The sequence below is a fragment of the Psittacula echo genome (genome assembly GCF_963264785.1).
Source record: "Psittacula echo genome assembly, chromosome: 3".
In the NCBI taxonomy this organism is placed as follows: domain Eukaryota; kingdom Metazoa; phylum Chordata; class Aves; order Psittaciformes; family Psittacidae; genus Psittacula; species Psittacula echo.
In genome coordinates this window covers 101,061,193-101,075,259 of record NC_137736.1, presented here as the reverse complement: position 1 = coordinate 101,075,259, position 14,067 = coordinate 101,061,193, and the positions used below count along the sequence as shown (strand labels likewise).

The 14,067-nt window shown below is 36.9% G+C and overlaps 1 protein-coding gene across 3 annotated transcripts in view; it reads left to right on the top strand.

Moving 5' to 3' along the window:
* COG6 (component of oligomeric golgi complex 6) overlaps positions 1-14,067 on the top strand; it is a 57,035-nt gene that overhangs the window by 28,625 nt on the left and 14,343 nt on the right. For all 3 annotated transcript variants that reach the window (XM_080612609.1, XM_080612610.1, XM_080612608.1), the window contains 4 exons: positions 2,400-2,491; positions 4,166-4,283; positions 12,294-12,425; positions 12,937-13,104. In XM_080612609.1, coding sequence (XP_080468735.1) covers positions 2,400-2,491; positions 4,166-4,283; positions 12,294-12,425; positions 12,937-13,104 — 510 coding nt within the window. The remainder of the gene's footprint in view (positions 1-2,399; positions 2,492-4,165; positions 4,284-12,293; positions 12,426-12,936; positions 13,105-14,067) is intronic.

Genomic DNA, 14,067 nt, shown 5'->3' with positions numbered 1-14,067 from the left:
GTATCAAAAGAGACCATGAAAAAATGTTTCTGACTTGCAATCTTCATGCTGCCTTGGCTTGCTGTATTTCTGTCACACCCCTCCGTATAGTTTGGTACAAAATACCTTCCATTTTGATTGCCAAACTCTTTACACTGGTGTGCTTCTGCTGTCCATAGAAATATCCCCTGAAATGTTGTTGGTAGTTAGTCACTGCACTAGTAAAAATGAAAACAACTGAAAGAACAATTAAAAATTTCTCATTATATTCTGTATTTAAAGAGAATGCAACTTGGGTTAATTCAATGCCAGTCTAGACTTCCCAAAATAAAATATGCAGTACTTACTGTTTCTCCTGTGAAAATGTTTCATAAGGAAAAAAGCAGAAAGAAACCCCAAGCAGAGAAGCCTTCATACAGTGCAGTTAGGTAATTGCAAGCCATCGTTTTGAGAGGAACAACAAAAATAGACTCAGTTTGGAGTAGTCTTTTCTACCATACATTGTTCTGAAGATTGTCCACTGTAAGAAAAATAACTGCATTAGTTTCAGGGAAAACACTCTTTCTTGTAGTTGTGTGGCACCACAGTATACTGCTTGTCTAGTGGATTTCTGCTGATGTTTGCAAACCTGTCACTTTGATTTGAATTCATGCTGAAGTATAAAATAGTCTGATAAAAGCCTAATCGTAGAATTTCCATGAGCATTTTTAAATACTTAAAAGAATTACTCAGAATTTTCTTACTGGTTTATGCTTTTCCATGTGAATGCACAATATGAAGCAGTTCTCTTACTTTAGAAGAAGGATTATGCTTATATGCAGTACAAATTATGCAGATTTCTTACTGATAGTTGCTTTTGAGTTTTAGGCATCCAGGTGAATCTTGAGTACTCAGTAGTGGTATATTTTACCACAGGACTTTCACTTCAAAAGGAAGATGAGGTCAAACTAAGATGATGTTTTTGATGTGTTATGTAGACTTCAGATAAGCTTTTATGGTCAACTGACTACAGGATGCATAGGATTAAGAAACAGTAAGAACTTCTAAATCCAGGACTTCCCTGAGCAGATTAGGTTGAGTCACTTGCAAATTTTGGTTCTCCTTTGCAGTAAAGACTTCTGTATGGGAAGCAGCAATGCTTCTTTTCCCGCTTTGCTTTTTCTTTCTTTTTTTTTTTTTCTTAAATTCTCATTTTTGTCTCCTAACTCCAGAATCTTTTGTATTTTATTCTTCTTTCTGTCTATTCTGTCTTTATCTATTTTGAATAATTTTCTTTATTGCTTTTGCTTTTTTTTAGGGGTTCAATATTTTGATTTTCCTCTTTTCCCCCTGACTATGCTTGGCACTCCTGCCCAAATGACCTTTTATGCAACACTGGAGAGGGATGTTTGTAGATATACACTTTTGTATATACATATACATTAAAGAGCAAACTTCACCTGAGTGTTGAAATTAACTTTGTGCATTGAGCATTGTGAATGAGTATCGAAAGCTATTCTTTGTTGATCTCTGACTTAGATGCAAAGGGAGAGGATTGAGGAAGCATGATCTTAGCTAATTCTCCCTGCAGCTGGCTCTGACATGAAGGCATTGCTGCGCATCGCATTCCGTTGCACAGCAGACAGATAAATTTGGAGGGTGGGTGGCAGCTGGTGATTTGTGTGTAGGCCTTTCAGGCAGAGGCACGTGAGAAAACAGTGCAGTGATAAGTCACTGTCTGTCACTGCTTCATAAGTGCCCCAAGATTGACCTTGGGGGCAGCCTTTTATGAGTGGATTGGGAGTGTGTGTACCATGGAGACAAGACATCAACTGTTCAACTAGGAAGAAAGTCAACACTTTTGGTCTGTGTAGCCAGCATCTCCTAGTTGAGATAATCAGTCAACATAGCTGGTCATTAGTTACATCTTATAAAATACTGGTAGGAGGTATGTAATCTCTCCTTGAAGTGAAGAGGAAATTAATCCAAGTGAAATTGTCTTTTGGGTAAAATACCTAGTACTTTGCGTGATCTGAATTGCTGCATGATGCTAATGATCAACTGTTGTAGTTTAGGGATTTTGCAGCTTTGCAGCTATTCTTGCTATTCAGTGCTGGGGAGAATTCCAGTATGTACTGGTATTAATCCGTCAAATCATCTCTTTATTTTGAGATTTTCAGAAACAAGTTGCAACAACAATGTATTGATAAACAGGCCTTTTTTTTTTTAAGAATATATACATCTGCTGGTTTTCTACGCTGTGGCTTGGCAACCAAGAAGCATTTTGGTTCAAGCAGAATGTTGCTGTTAACTTGACATTCTCTTCTTAAATGTATTCCTGTTTATTTTTTTCAAAAAAGAGACATATTACATATAAAATCATAGACATTGGCTTTTGAAATGTATGAACTGAAGGAAGTTTGTATTTCTTTATTGTGCAGGTTAGAATTGAGCAGGTCATTGTTGCTGAGCCAGGAGCAGTTTTACTGTACAAGATTTCTAATCTTCTCAAGTTCTATCACCATACAATCAGGTATGCAAAATTACAAAGCGTGTTTAAAGATGCCTTTTTTTTTTTTTTTAATTGTATATATAAAGATTAAAGTAAAAATAGTATTTTGTGGCTTAGTTTCTGCTCTGACCTACAGAATCAAGAAGAAACGTGCATGATGTCAAGCAGATGCCATTTATCTGTTGTCATTCCTCATTTGTATCAGATCTTCTTTGGAAAATAGCACCAACTTGCCATAGAAACTTTCCTTATTGTTCTGTGTAGATACAGGTAGTATACAAAAAACCTAGACAAAGCATTTAAGAAGACAAAGTCAAGTCCTTTTTGAGCAAGTGTTAGAATTGAATTGTCTCTAGAACTTCAAGTTTTCTTCCTGAAACTGTTCTGTTTTGATACCATTTTTCCTAAATGCACTTGGATTTTTTTGTTGGGAAGATGCTTGCCTCATTCCGTATCTCACTCTTGAAGGTACACAAATCATCTTCCGATGCTTCAGATTCCACTCGGAGCACAGAAACTGGAGAAAAGCCAGAACTGCTGGTTTTATACATTATAACTCATATAGCATATGTAACTCATATACATATGTAACTCATAATAGCAGAAAAATCTACCTCCACATCCCTGGATTGAATTATTGAGAATTTCAGTCACAAATATTACTACTTGAGCTTCTTTTCTGTCTGAAGAGACATTTAGATGTTTGGCATATTGGGATAAGTGGTTCTTGGGCACCTCCCACTGTATTTAAAATCCTCCATTATGATGGCATTGCAGGTCTATGGTAGAATGCTTGTAAGACCTAATTTTATTGTAAAAAAATAAAATACAATAAAATATTTTTTTGTCATTTTTCTGTCTCCAAAGTTAGTGTTTCCCAACTGCTGGATGCAGTTGAAAATGCGATGTTAAAATGAAAGCTCTGTTGCATTCAGTCTTAATATTGCATTATTTAAAGACCACCGAAGTACCTTCAGTGAAATAATTTCCTCTGCATAGAGGAAGTGCACCTGACTAATGAAGGGAAAATGCAGTTTTCCAGAGAAATGATATATTAAATGCAACAAAATTATATTCTGAAAATCAAGCTACTGGTTTAAGTTAGTCCTATTATGATGCAGTGAATTTCACTGCCATTTTTGTAGCTTAAAAGGATTTTTACTTTAGACAGAGGGTGTATCTAAAAGAAGCATAGTCAAGTAGTGCTGTTTAAAGTTTGTGTGGTATTTATGTTTAGTTTAATAGCTTGATACTGAATAGAAAGGCATGAGTTCTTGTATTTTTGGATTCATCATGATGAAGAAAGAAGAGAGATGATGCTATCCCTAAAGGACAGTGTGACAGACTAGTTAACAATCCTTTTTGTTTACGTAATCTCTTTTCTATAATGTAAATAGATTTACAGAGTAACAAAACAGAAATCCAGTAAATTTTAGAATTCTACTAAAAACGTTGTGCAGAGTTTTAGATAGCCTGTGCTTAATATCTGCTTAATGACAGAGTTGATAATGCTTGTTCTCACAGTCATCTTATGACTGAATCTCTCTGCTAATATGGAGAACTGTTCACTGCAATTATTTGTTGTAAATTTTCAACTTTGAAAATAGTTGGATTTGAAATGCGCTCTGAAGTATCTGACCCTGTCATGTTTGCCCCGCCTTCACGTTATTTAATTAATCTTAATTTTGTTTCCAGTGGTATTGTAGGAAACAGTGCAGCCACACTGTTGACAACAATTGAAGAAATGCATTTGTTGAGCAAGAAAATATTCTTTAATAGCCTGAGTCTTCATGCAAGTAAACTAATGGACAAGGTTTGTTTCAAAATCATACAGCTTTCGTGTTTCAAAATACACTTCATTTCCCTTTCATCTAGTAAGATTATTAGACAAATAGTTGTTTTATATGCCAACTTTTCCTAAAACTGAAGTTTTGTGGTTTATATATTTTAGCTATGAAATTATATTAAAAATACAGTTTAATTATTTTAATAGTTTTATTTTTTTTTAAATATGGCTAAAGTCCTCTTGTTAGCAGTATTTGTTTACAGAGCAGTTTACGTATTTTTAAAATCTATGAGAAGAAACAAGATCAGGAAATTTCCCTAAGTGTGATAGAGCAAAGTCATCTGATCGATCTAGATAATTTGTATTAATGCCTCATCAGATCAGTAGTTAATTACTCATGTGCATAATTCCTTTCTTGAAGTTAAGAAGTATATCCCAAGAGGGTGTGCTAAGTAAAAACAAAACTTGGTTTTTTCTGTCCTTTGTAGAAATAGTTTTGCACATGAGTATTGCTGCTGTTGAAAGCAGAATGAATATACATTTGTTATACCAAACAGTTGTACCTAATTCAGCATCACTTTCCTGGTATCTTTTCCTCTTCTGCTGATTGCTTTCTTACATTTCAGTGAACTTCCTATTGTTCAGTAACAAAGAGAGTTCTTTCTGATTTCTCCCTGCTGTATTTGTATCATGTTGCTGTTGGTGGAGCTATACATTAAGTCTCACCTTGATAAAATCTAAGCAAAGACAAAGAAAGCTGTTAGGCTGCACATCTCTGCACATCTGATCTTCATCCATCATCCCTGTCTGAGATGTGATGTAGTGACAGGACAAAAGGGAATGGCTTTAAACTAAAAGAGAGTAGATTTAGGTTGGATACTGGGAAAAATTATTTACTAAGAGGGTGGTGAGGCACTGTAACAGATTGCCCAGAGAAGTTGTGGCTGCCCCATCCCTGGAACACTTCCAACACTGGCCATGCAGTGATGGACTTTAGCAAAAATACATGAGTGCTCTTTACTTACAAAGAATGCGTAGTCAAAGTAGCACTTAAGGAAATAAATTTTCTTGGCTTGAAATTGTAGGGCTGCTCTTGTTGTGTTTAGCTCTGTTGTATTTATTCTGCTGGGTCTTAGATCTATACTCAAACAGGATCCAGAATAATTTTTCTACTTGAATAATACGATCTTCATACTTTTGTTTTTGGTGCTATGCTGTTTTCACTTTGGAGATGCATGGAAGAAGGGGTGATTAAGGAATTGTGTTCTCCCAGTTTATAGTGTGTGTTCCTTGTGTTATTACTATGGGAAGGTTGTGTAATCCTCCTTGCCCTCTTAGTTCCCCTTCCCTCAACCCCCAGCCTGAATGTAACTGGCTCTAGATGCTGCCATTGTTTTAAAAAGGAATTGAATTGGGCTTTACTAACGTTAAATGAAGGCAGTAATTGCACTGCCACCTTCAGTGGTGTTTTATTGCAAATAATGAATGGCATACCGAGCCTACTGTCTAATGTAAAAAGATCATAATATTGCTCTTTCTCATAAACACATTTTATAAATTAAATTTGAAGCATAAACATTGCATATATGCCCCATGAAGATCTTTCCTCAGGATATAATTGAGATCAAAAGCTTAAAGAGACTCGGAAGTCGGTTAGATATATGAGTAACTAAGGCATCCACAGTTATTAATTAATCTCTGTGCTTCCGGAATTAAGAACGAGGTAACCCTGTGGCTGAGAACGAGTCATACTGTACTGGTGTGTAGTTCTGTTTTAGACAGTCCTTTGAAGCACCTTATGTTATTACCCTTTCTGAGTGGACTAGTGAATTGATAGAGTGATGTCTTATGACTGAAATTAGTTTTACTTCACAAAAATTAATAGGCTGAATTACACTTGGAGAAACATTAGTTTCCATGAGATGAAGACCTCTTTCAATCATAAATCTAATTTCCTTGTTACTTAGTTTATTGTATGTTAATATGCAGATAACCAGCTTTTATGCCTTTTCATATGTCTTCATTAACTTAGTAGTGAATGTCACAGTGCTTTTACATTTTGAGGAATCTTAAGGTTGCTTTTAACCATCCTTTTTATTAATGTGTGTTCAGACCAAAATTGGAAATATGTATTAGTAGGAGTCTCTTCACATCCAGCCTTTTTACCAGCATTTTGCTAACTGTGTACACACTACAGCTGTTTCCAAAATTACTTTTATTTTCAGAGAAGATTAAAGCACTGGAAAGCAAACTCCTATTGCTTACATGTTGCAAAGACTTCCTTGCTGCTCCTGTTACATACAAAGAGAATATTCACTTGTAAAATTAATAAATTACTTTTCACTTGGACAGTCTGGAAATCATGGTTCCTTCCTTATTTCTGCTTATATTTTGCATCTTAAGGCATTGATAAACCTGTTTCAAAAAATATTAGTTGTCCTTTACTTGGATTGCAATATGATTCTTAAGGAAATCTAAATAACTTTGGAAATGAATTAAAATGCAAATAAGGTGCTCTTAAATAAAAGAATACTTTTATTTTAGAAATGTAAATGCCTCTTTTGTTCAGATCATTGGAAAGTGGTGAATATAGCCTGTGTAAGTTGCACCATTTTAGTGATAGCTTTCCCTTAGTAGTATCAGTTGTTGCTGTTAATGTGAAAATTATAAACAAGGAATTCTAAATGGAAATCAGTTCTGCACTTTTTATTAAATTTTAAAGAGAGTTCGAGTTTTCTCAGTTGCTACAAAATTCTAGAAGACATAGTCGTAATTACCAGTGAATTTGTAACTTGACAAGAGTCTCTTTAGTCCCATGCAAATTCTCTTGTGCTGTAGCATGGGGAGAATGGTATAGAAACACTGGTATGTTACTGTGTCTTGCTGTGGTATGCCTAATTAACATTTACAGTCTACCTACTGGTTAATAGACCAGAACAGTATTTAAGCAAATCTTTCTCGTACGTGTAGCTAGTTGGGAGCTTTTTTTAAGGCAAACCAGGTTTCATTAAATATGCTAACTCCTCAAGATTCTTTCCTGTGGATGGAGATGAATGTCAGGATAGTAATCTGACTCTGATGTCCTCATCACCACAGCCAGTTTAATTCCCTCGCTTATTAGCATGCTGAGTTAAGCAGTGCCTTCCAGCTGCCTGGGATTTAATTTCTGAAGCACCATGGGAAACTGAGACTTCACACTCTTCTTTCTAGGACAAGAAAATAGCTTCCTTCTGTTTTTGAGAAGAGTACCTACGTAAGGAGTGTCACAGGCATGGAGCTATATGGAAACTTAAAGGCAGTTTTAGATCAGGGTTCTCCCAGTTGGTTGTCAAGCCATCAGTGTAGATGATACAGGGAAGTCCCTGGTTGCTTCAGAGTTCTTACTGGCTTGCTTAGAAGCATTTTCCTATGAACAGGGTTTTTTTCATTACATCAGGAAATCTCAGGCATCCCGGTTGTAATCTGAAAGTCAGGTAGTCAGCAATCCTCAACTTCAGACTGTTCTGAGAAACCCTTTTTATGGCATTCTCATTCAGACTTCTCAAGTAGCTCTTCACGATCTGAAATCTGTGGAACAGAGATGTTCAGCACGCTGCCTGAAATTAGGTCCCTCATTACTAAAAAAAGGCAATACACAAAGGATTCTCTTTTTCTGTGGTACTTCTTGAAACCTGTCGTGTTAACAGAATCATTGCAAAGCCGCTTTGTTTTCAGGGTTTAAAATGCTATTTACAGCTTTGAGGTTCTCAGGTCATTGCAGTGGTTGGCGCTGACATCATATAGAAGGTGTGCATCACCACCTTTCTGCTGTGTCACTGAAGCTACATCAGCTTTTACTGCAAACACTGTCTCTCCTTTGCGGTTTTGGTCCTTACCCTTCAGAGGCAGTGTTGGGTAGTCTTGCCAGTGTTTTCTAGCTCTGGTATCAATTGATTTGTTCTAATTGTTGGTTCATCCAGAATATTTTCTGGCTAATGTTAGTGCCCTTGTGCTGAAAAATTATGATTGTATTTGTCTCTCTTTAGCTTTCATGGACTTAGCCATGGGCCTACCAGCAATGCTGGTAAAGCAGACCAGAATTCTAGGTTCAATCCCTATCTATCTACCTTTTATGTTTCCTTTGACCCTGTGCTAATAAATCAAATATTTAGGGATTTGGGATTCTGCTTACATAACTCACTGTTTGGATCTAACTAAGAACAGCCTGGTACAGATTACCATTTTACAGATGATGATAATTCAGGAGAGAACTGTCCATGAAAATAATTATCAGAACAACAGAAAATGTTCCAATGAAACTGGTAGCAAAGTTCAAAGCGCCTAATGCACTGGAGTGGGTGGACTGCTCTTTCTGTTCTCTCATATTAGAATTGTCGGTTAAAATCATGAGCCCACTGGTGAGGCATTTTAACAAGCCTATTAGACTAACCTATGCCAGCATGTTTTAGTGGACCAGCTAATACATTAGGAAAGTGGGAATTTTAAAACACACCTGTCCTTCAGTGTTACTCCAGAACAATTGTAAACATTGAATTAAATGGGATGAGCGTTATCATAACGGAACTAAAGGGAGATTGCGCCAAACTAAACTCTCATCTGCTGAGCTGTTAGAAGACTATTAGTAGAGTACCCCAAATCAAGTTTTGGGATTATTATTCCTTAACGCGTTTCTTTGTAGAGTATATGTATGCAAATTAAATGCTGTGATTGCATTATCTGTTAAGTTTGTCAGTGGGAGAGGTATTAAAACATTACATGGGAATGACTGTAATCTCCCTCATAATTTGGTTCCTGTTAGAATGAAGCGTATTAGGTTTCTAGGAAACCAGATATGGGACAGATTAAATGAGGCTGGTTGATGTGATCAGATTGCTGTGGTTTTGAATGCATCCATGTGAACAAATTAAAACTAGCAAGAATCTTTCTGTTGTCTTTTCTTCTAAGACCGACTTGATAGCTGGAAAGCATGCCATTATGCATCCTACTTTGGTGATCTCTGAAGTGTCCTAATAATGCTTAAAAGAACATAGGACAGCTTCTCTGAAGTTTCTCTGGTAGACCTGCACTCAAGTTTCTTACTCTGCTACTGTTTAACTACGGTTGAATATTGTCTCAATTTGTAGAATGAACTCTATAACCAGTTGTAACTGACAGGATGATACATCCAGATACCTTTTTACAAGGTTCCAGGTTTGTAGGGCTTTGTCTCCACAACCTGCCAGTGAGGTTTTTTTATGTCTGTATCTGAGGAGAATTAATTTCATTTTTGTAGATTGGATTTTAAAAATTGGGAGTTTCTTCTTGTTTTCTTTAAAAGGCTAAACATATGGTTGGTCTAATTTCTGCATGACTGAGCTGCTGATTATAACTGATTAGACGCTTAATACTGTTTTAGAGTAGGTTCTGATGCTGTTGAACTAGCTGCTACAGAACATTATGTTCGATAACTTTTTAGTTAGCTCCTGTCTGGCTTGCATCTGAAGCAGGTACTTCAAAAGTAGAATTCCACATGCATTTCAAGTTTATTTTTCTGGAAATAGAATCAATTATATTAATCTTTTAGTGCATATAAAACATTCACAATATATTTTTTTTTTGTATTAGAATAGTGATTTAGCTCACTTGAAGTTGGTAGATGCCTCTACAAATTAGATATATCTGTGTTTAAATTTCCTTCTTTACTCCTGAAAAAAATCTATATTCATGTGCCAAAAGTTAGAATTTTCAAAATGAATATAGCACGGCTTTAATTTTCCTCCCACTTACTGGTAATTCTGCCTCTTTTGTAGTAGTCAGAATTTTCAGACTAACCCCAAAAGACTCTTAACGATCTAAGCCTTTTTCTTTGGCATGTTTTCTTCTTCCATAATGTTGTTCCTTGCTCCCATGTAGAAGACAGTGGACTTAAAAAGAACAGATTAAATGAAAAATGAAGCTAATTTAGAGGCTTCTGACCATCAGCTACTTCAGGAAACAAAAATTCTGTTGAAAGAAGCCTGAAATTATCATTGCCATGATCTGTGTGTGTGTTGGAAGTGAAAACTCCATCAAACTCTAGTCTCAAATTAATGCCAAAATATCCCTGAACACGGTCCAGTTCAGGTCTGAGAACAGTGTGTTCAGGGCGCAATCAATACCCCTAATAATAACAAGAATAACAAGAAAGTCACTCAGTGCTGTAAACTTCAGTAAACTTTGCTACTGATCCACACTGAGTAAGTACCTCTTTCTGAGTTACTGTTACTTCATTGCTAGAGTACTGATTTTATGCTTTCAAGACTCATTAGACCAAATAACCATTTTCTAACCTATTAGATTTAGTTTTGCATTAGTTCCTCAAATTGGAAAAGTGAGAATAGGCAAGTACTTTGTATTCAGAAGGATGCAGAAAAGTTTTAGTTAGTCTTTAGTTTTGTCTGTCTTGATAACAGTGTAAGGACATGTACAATATCTCAAATACTCCAACCACGCAAAGCATGAAAACTAGGCCTGGCTCCAGAGAGAGAGAGTTATTTCTTCCTTTGCTGCTGGAGTGTTCTTCGTTAGGTACAGATTCATTTCCAGAAGGCTCTGTAATGCTGTACTCTGAAAATGCCAGTTACGCTCTCATTCTTGGTTTGCTTTGGCTGTCAGCCTCTGCCCGTTTGACTGGGATTTTGGTTTGGTTTGGTTTGGATTTTTTGCTCCCTTGAAGACTCAAGATGTCCATGTCCTTATGCTATTTATCAGTAGTGCTCATTTGGGGAGGTGTAGAACATGTTGCCTCTGGCTTGGAGGTCCATCCAAAGCTGCCACTTTTTCTTGTTGAGCTGGAGTCTTAAGAGCATTGCAGAAGGGCCCTCTGCCTTGCTCTGCTGCACTGAAACACCTTGAGTGAGACACAGGCCAGTCCTGGCCAAATTTAGTTCTCCCTACATACTTCTGGATTGATATTATGCCTAATCCCATACGATCCAGACAGATCTGTGTTTGCCCTTGGATCTAGGCAGGAGACAAGTGGGAAGAGGCTTGTTGGCAGAGGGAAGCAAGGCCAGCAGCTTGGATTGTAGTAGGGATCTGGAGGCAGCAGTAAGCCAGTTTGAGGCAACACTGAAGACAAGAAGATGCAACTATGTTTGGCATACAGCCTGAGGAGTGTGGGTTGGGAAAAAGAGTTGTGCTAGGTTTTGAATTATGTAAACATGTTATGAAGTGTTTAATGAGTATTTGCCTGTTACAAAGAAGGGCTAAAGTAAGTGAGCCTGTGTTAAAAATACTATGGAATTTCAGTCCCATTTCAGGTGCTCCAACTTTCTAGAATTTGACTCAGAAAGCCTGTTTTTTCTCTGATATATACAAACTTTTATTCTTTCTGGTTTTTAAACATCTGTGGTTCCTACTTCTTATCTTTGAGGTAGGCCTGCATTCCAGTTCTTGTAGTGTCATTGTGGCTTAGCTAGGGGTAATTGAGTTACTTGCGCACAATTCATTTATGTAAATTAAGGTAAAAGCTTGCTACGGATGGTGACTGTTGCATCTGTGACTGCAGCTTCCATACCCAGTATGATAGGGGCTGTGCAACCTTGTCAGGAACTGCTGCATTATGGCCCTAATATCCTTAATACCCCAGAGCTCTGCCTGCACTAGATTCTGGAGTGTCTACAGGAGGTCCTGCTGAAAGTCAGCTCAGGGATGCCAACAATGTGGCTATTCTTTGGCACCTAATCTAGCAAATGTACGGGGTTTTTTCACTACCAAAACTGGTAATGTTGGGGTTTCTCTAGCTCATAAAAAAGGCATAGTCTGAATGAAAGGAGAAATTCATGTTGCTTGTTTGTCACAGAATAGGATGGTTATGCTAAAAGTTGCAAGCAGTTTGAAACATGCTAGATTTGTCCAATGTCAAGTTGAAGTTCTTCTCTGCATGGCTGTGTGTAATTTTATTATTAGCTGGTTGCATTTGTGCTAACAGATTCTGTGGTGTTTGCTGTAAATTAAATTAAAAAAAAAAAAAAAAAAGCAACAGCCACAAACACAAACAGGTATCTTGTTCTTCAGGTTGAACTCCCACCTCCTGATCTTGGCCCAAGCTCTGCACTGAATCAGACACTTAACTTGCTACGGGAGGTTCTGGCATCTCACGACTCATCTGTTGTTCCACTGGATGCCCGTCAAGCTGATTTTGTGCAGGTATGAGAATGTTTGAATGCTCTGAAGAGGAGTGTGGGGGGAAAGTATAGGTAAGTTAGTCTTGGTACACAAAAGATGGGTGAAACATGAATCTTTTTGTCTGGTTCCATTTTTGAGCTTTCTACCAAACCCGAGTTTGTAATGTGAATAGGAGGGTGACTAACAAATTACAGTACAGTATGGAGTACTACTCTTAATGCAGTATCTAAATTCTGTTATCCAATTACTACTCCATTAAGTAAATACACCCTCAATTACCAATTATCTAATCTGGGTTACTCTTCGTCCTGCTAGGTTGGAATCTGTTCTTCTCAGGTTTTTATGCTTTTCCCATCAGTATGGTATCTGATAACCTGCTGACAAATGCAGCAGAAAACTACTTTCACAGTTGGAAACTCTCCTTTCTCTTTATTCTGCTTTGGGGAATAACTACGTGATAGAGACAGAATGAGCTTAGAAGCCTTGTGTGACATGATTTCTCCCCCCCTTTTCTGTGTATTTGCTATTTTAGGTTCTGTCTTGTGTGCTAGATCCATTGTTACAGATGTGTACTATGTCTGCTAGTAATTTGGGGACAGCTGATATGGCAACCTTCATGGTAAATTCACTTTATATGATGAGGACTACTTTGGCTCTCTTTGAATTCACTGATAAACGTCTAGAAATGCTGCAGTTTCAGGTAAGCTTTAACAGCCTCCAAAGAAAACGAACATATTACTGATTTTTGCAGACTGTAAGTTATGATGTGAACATACTTATCTTTGATAGTGCTGGCTTTGGGTCAATTCTAAATCAGGGAAATGGGATAAAAGGGCTTCTTATTAGAGACCATAAGCAAATAGATGGTATCAGAGCTTATGGTACAAAGCATCTTTCATTTTAAATAGCCAAAAACGATTTAAAGATTTGTTTTCATTTGGTTTAGTTGCGGATAAACCCATATAAGTGAATATTTTCGTTATCATAATCATTCTAATATTTGTCTGCAAACTGAGGAGAAGAAAATGGAAATTGAAAGCGCAAACAGCCAAATGGCTGACTGTATTCCATCATGTAGTTAATACTAGATCATCATCTAGTTTATACTAGAGTATCGTATAGCTGAAGTTATTACTTCAGTCTGTCATTCTGCCTTTCTTTTCTCATTTGTTTGGTTTCACCTGATGTGCCAGAATAGTAGTTCATATGTGGTACCATTCTGAAATGGAAATGTATGTTTATAAACAGTTGACTTGGGAAAACTCATTTGCTTCCCATTTATAGTTTTGCTGCATGGAATCTCTGCAGTCTATCTCAGGAGAGCTTTTGGAGCTGGGGGGCTTGGAGAAAAAGTCACAACTTCTTACTTGAAGGCATCAGTAAAGATTGGCTGTGAGCCATTTCTTGCTTTCTACTCCTCATCAGGATTTCTAGCACCTTTTAGCTCTGCAGCAAGCAGGCGATTCCACCAAACTGTCTGGGGCATTTCTAATTTCCATTATCAGTTTCTTTTTCACAGTTACTGTTGCAATTGAATTATTCTTCAAATAAGCAGTAGAACTGAAGGTTATGCATTTAATACCATTTACTTTCTTCAAGCGTTTTACAAATACAAGAACAGACTGAAAAACTGTCTCTAAGATTATACATAAGTAGGTTATTA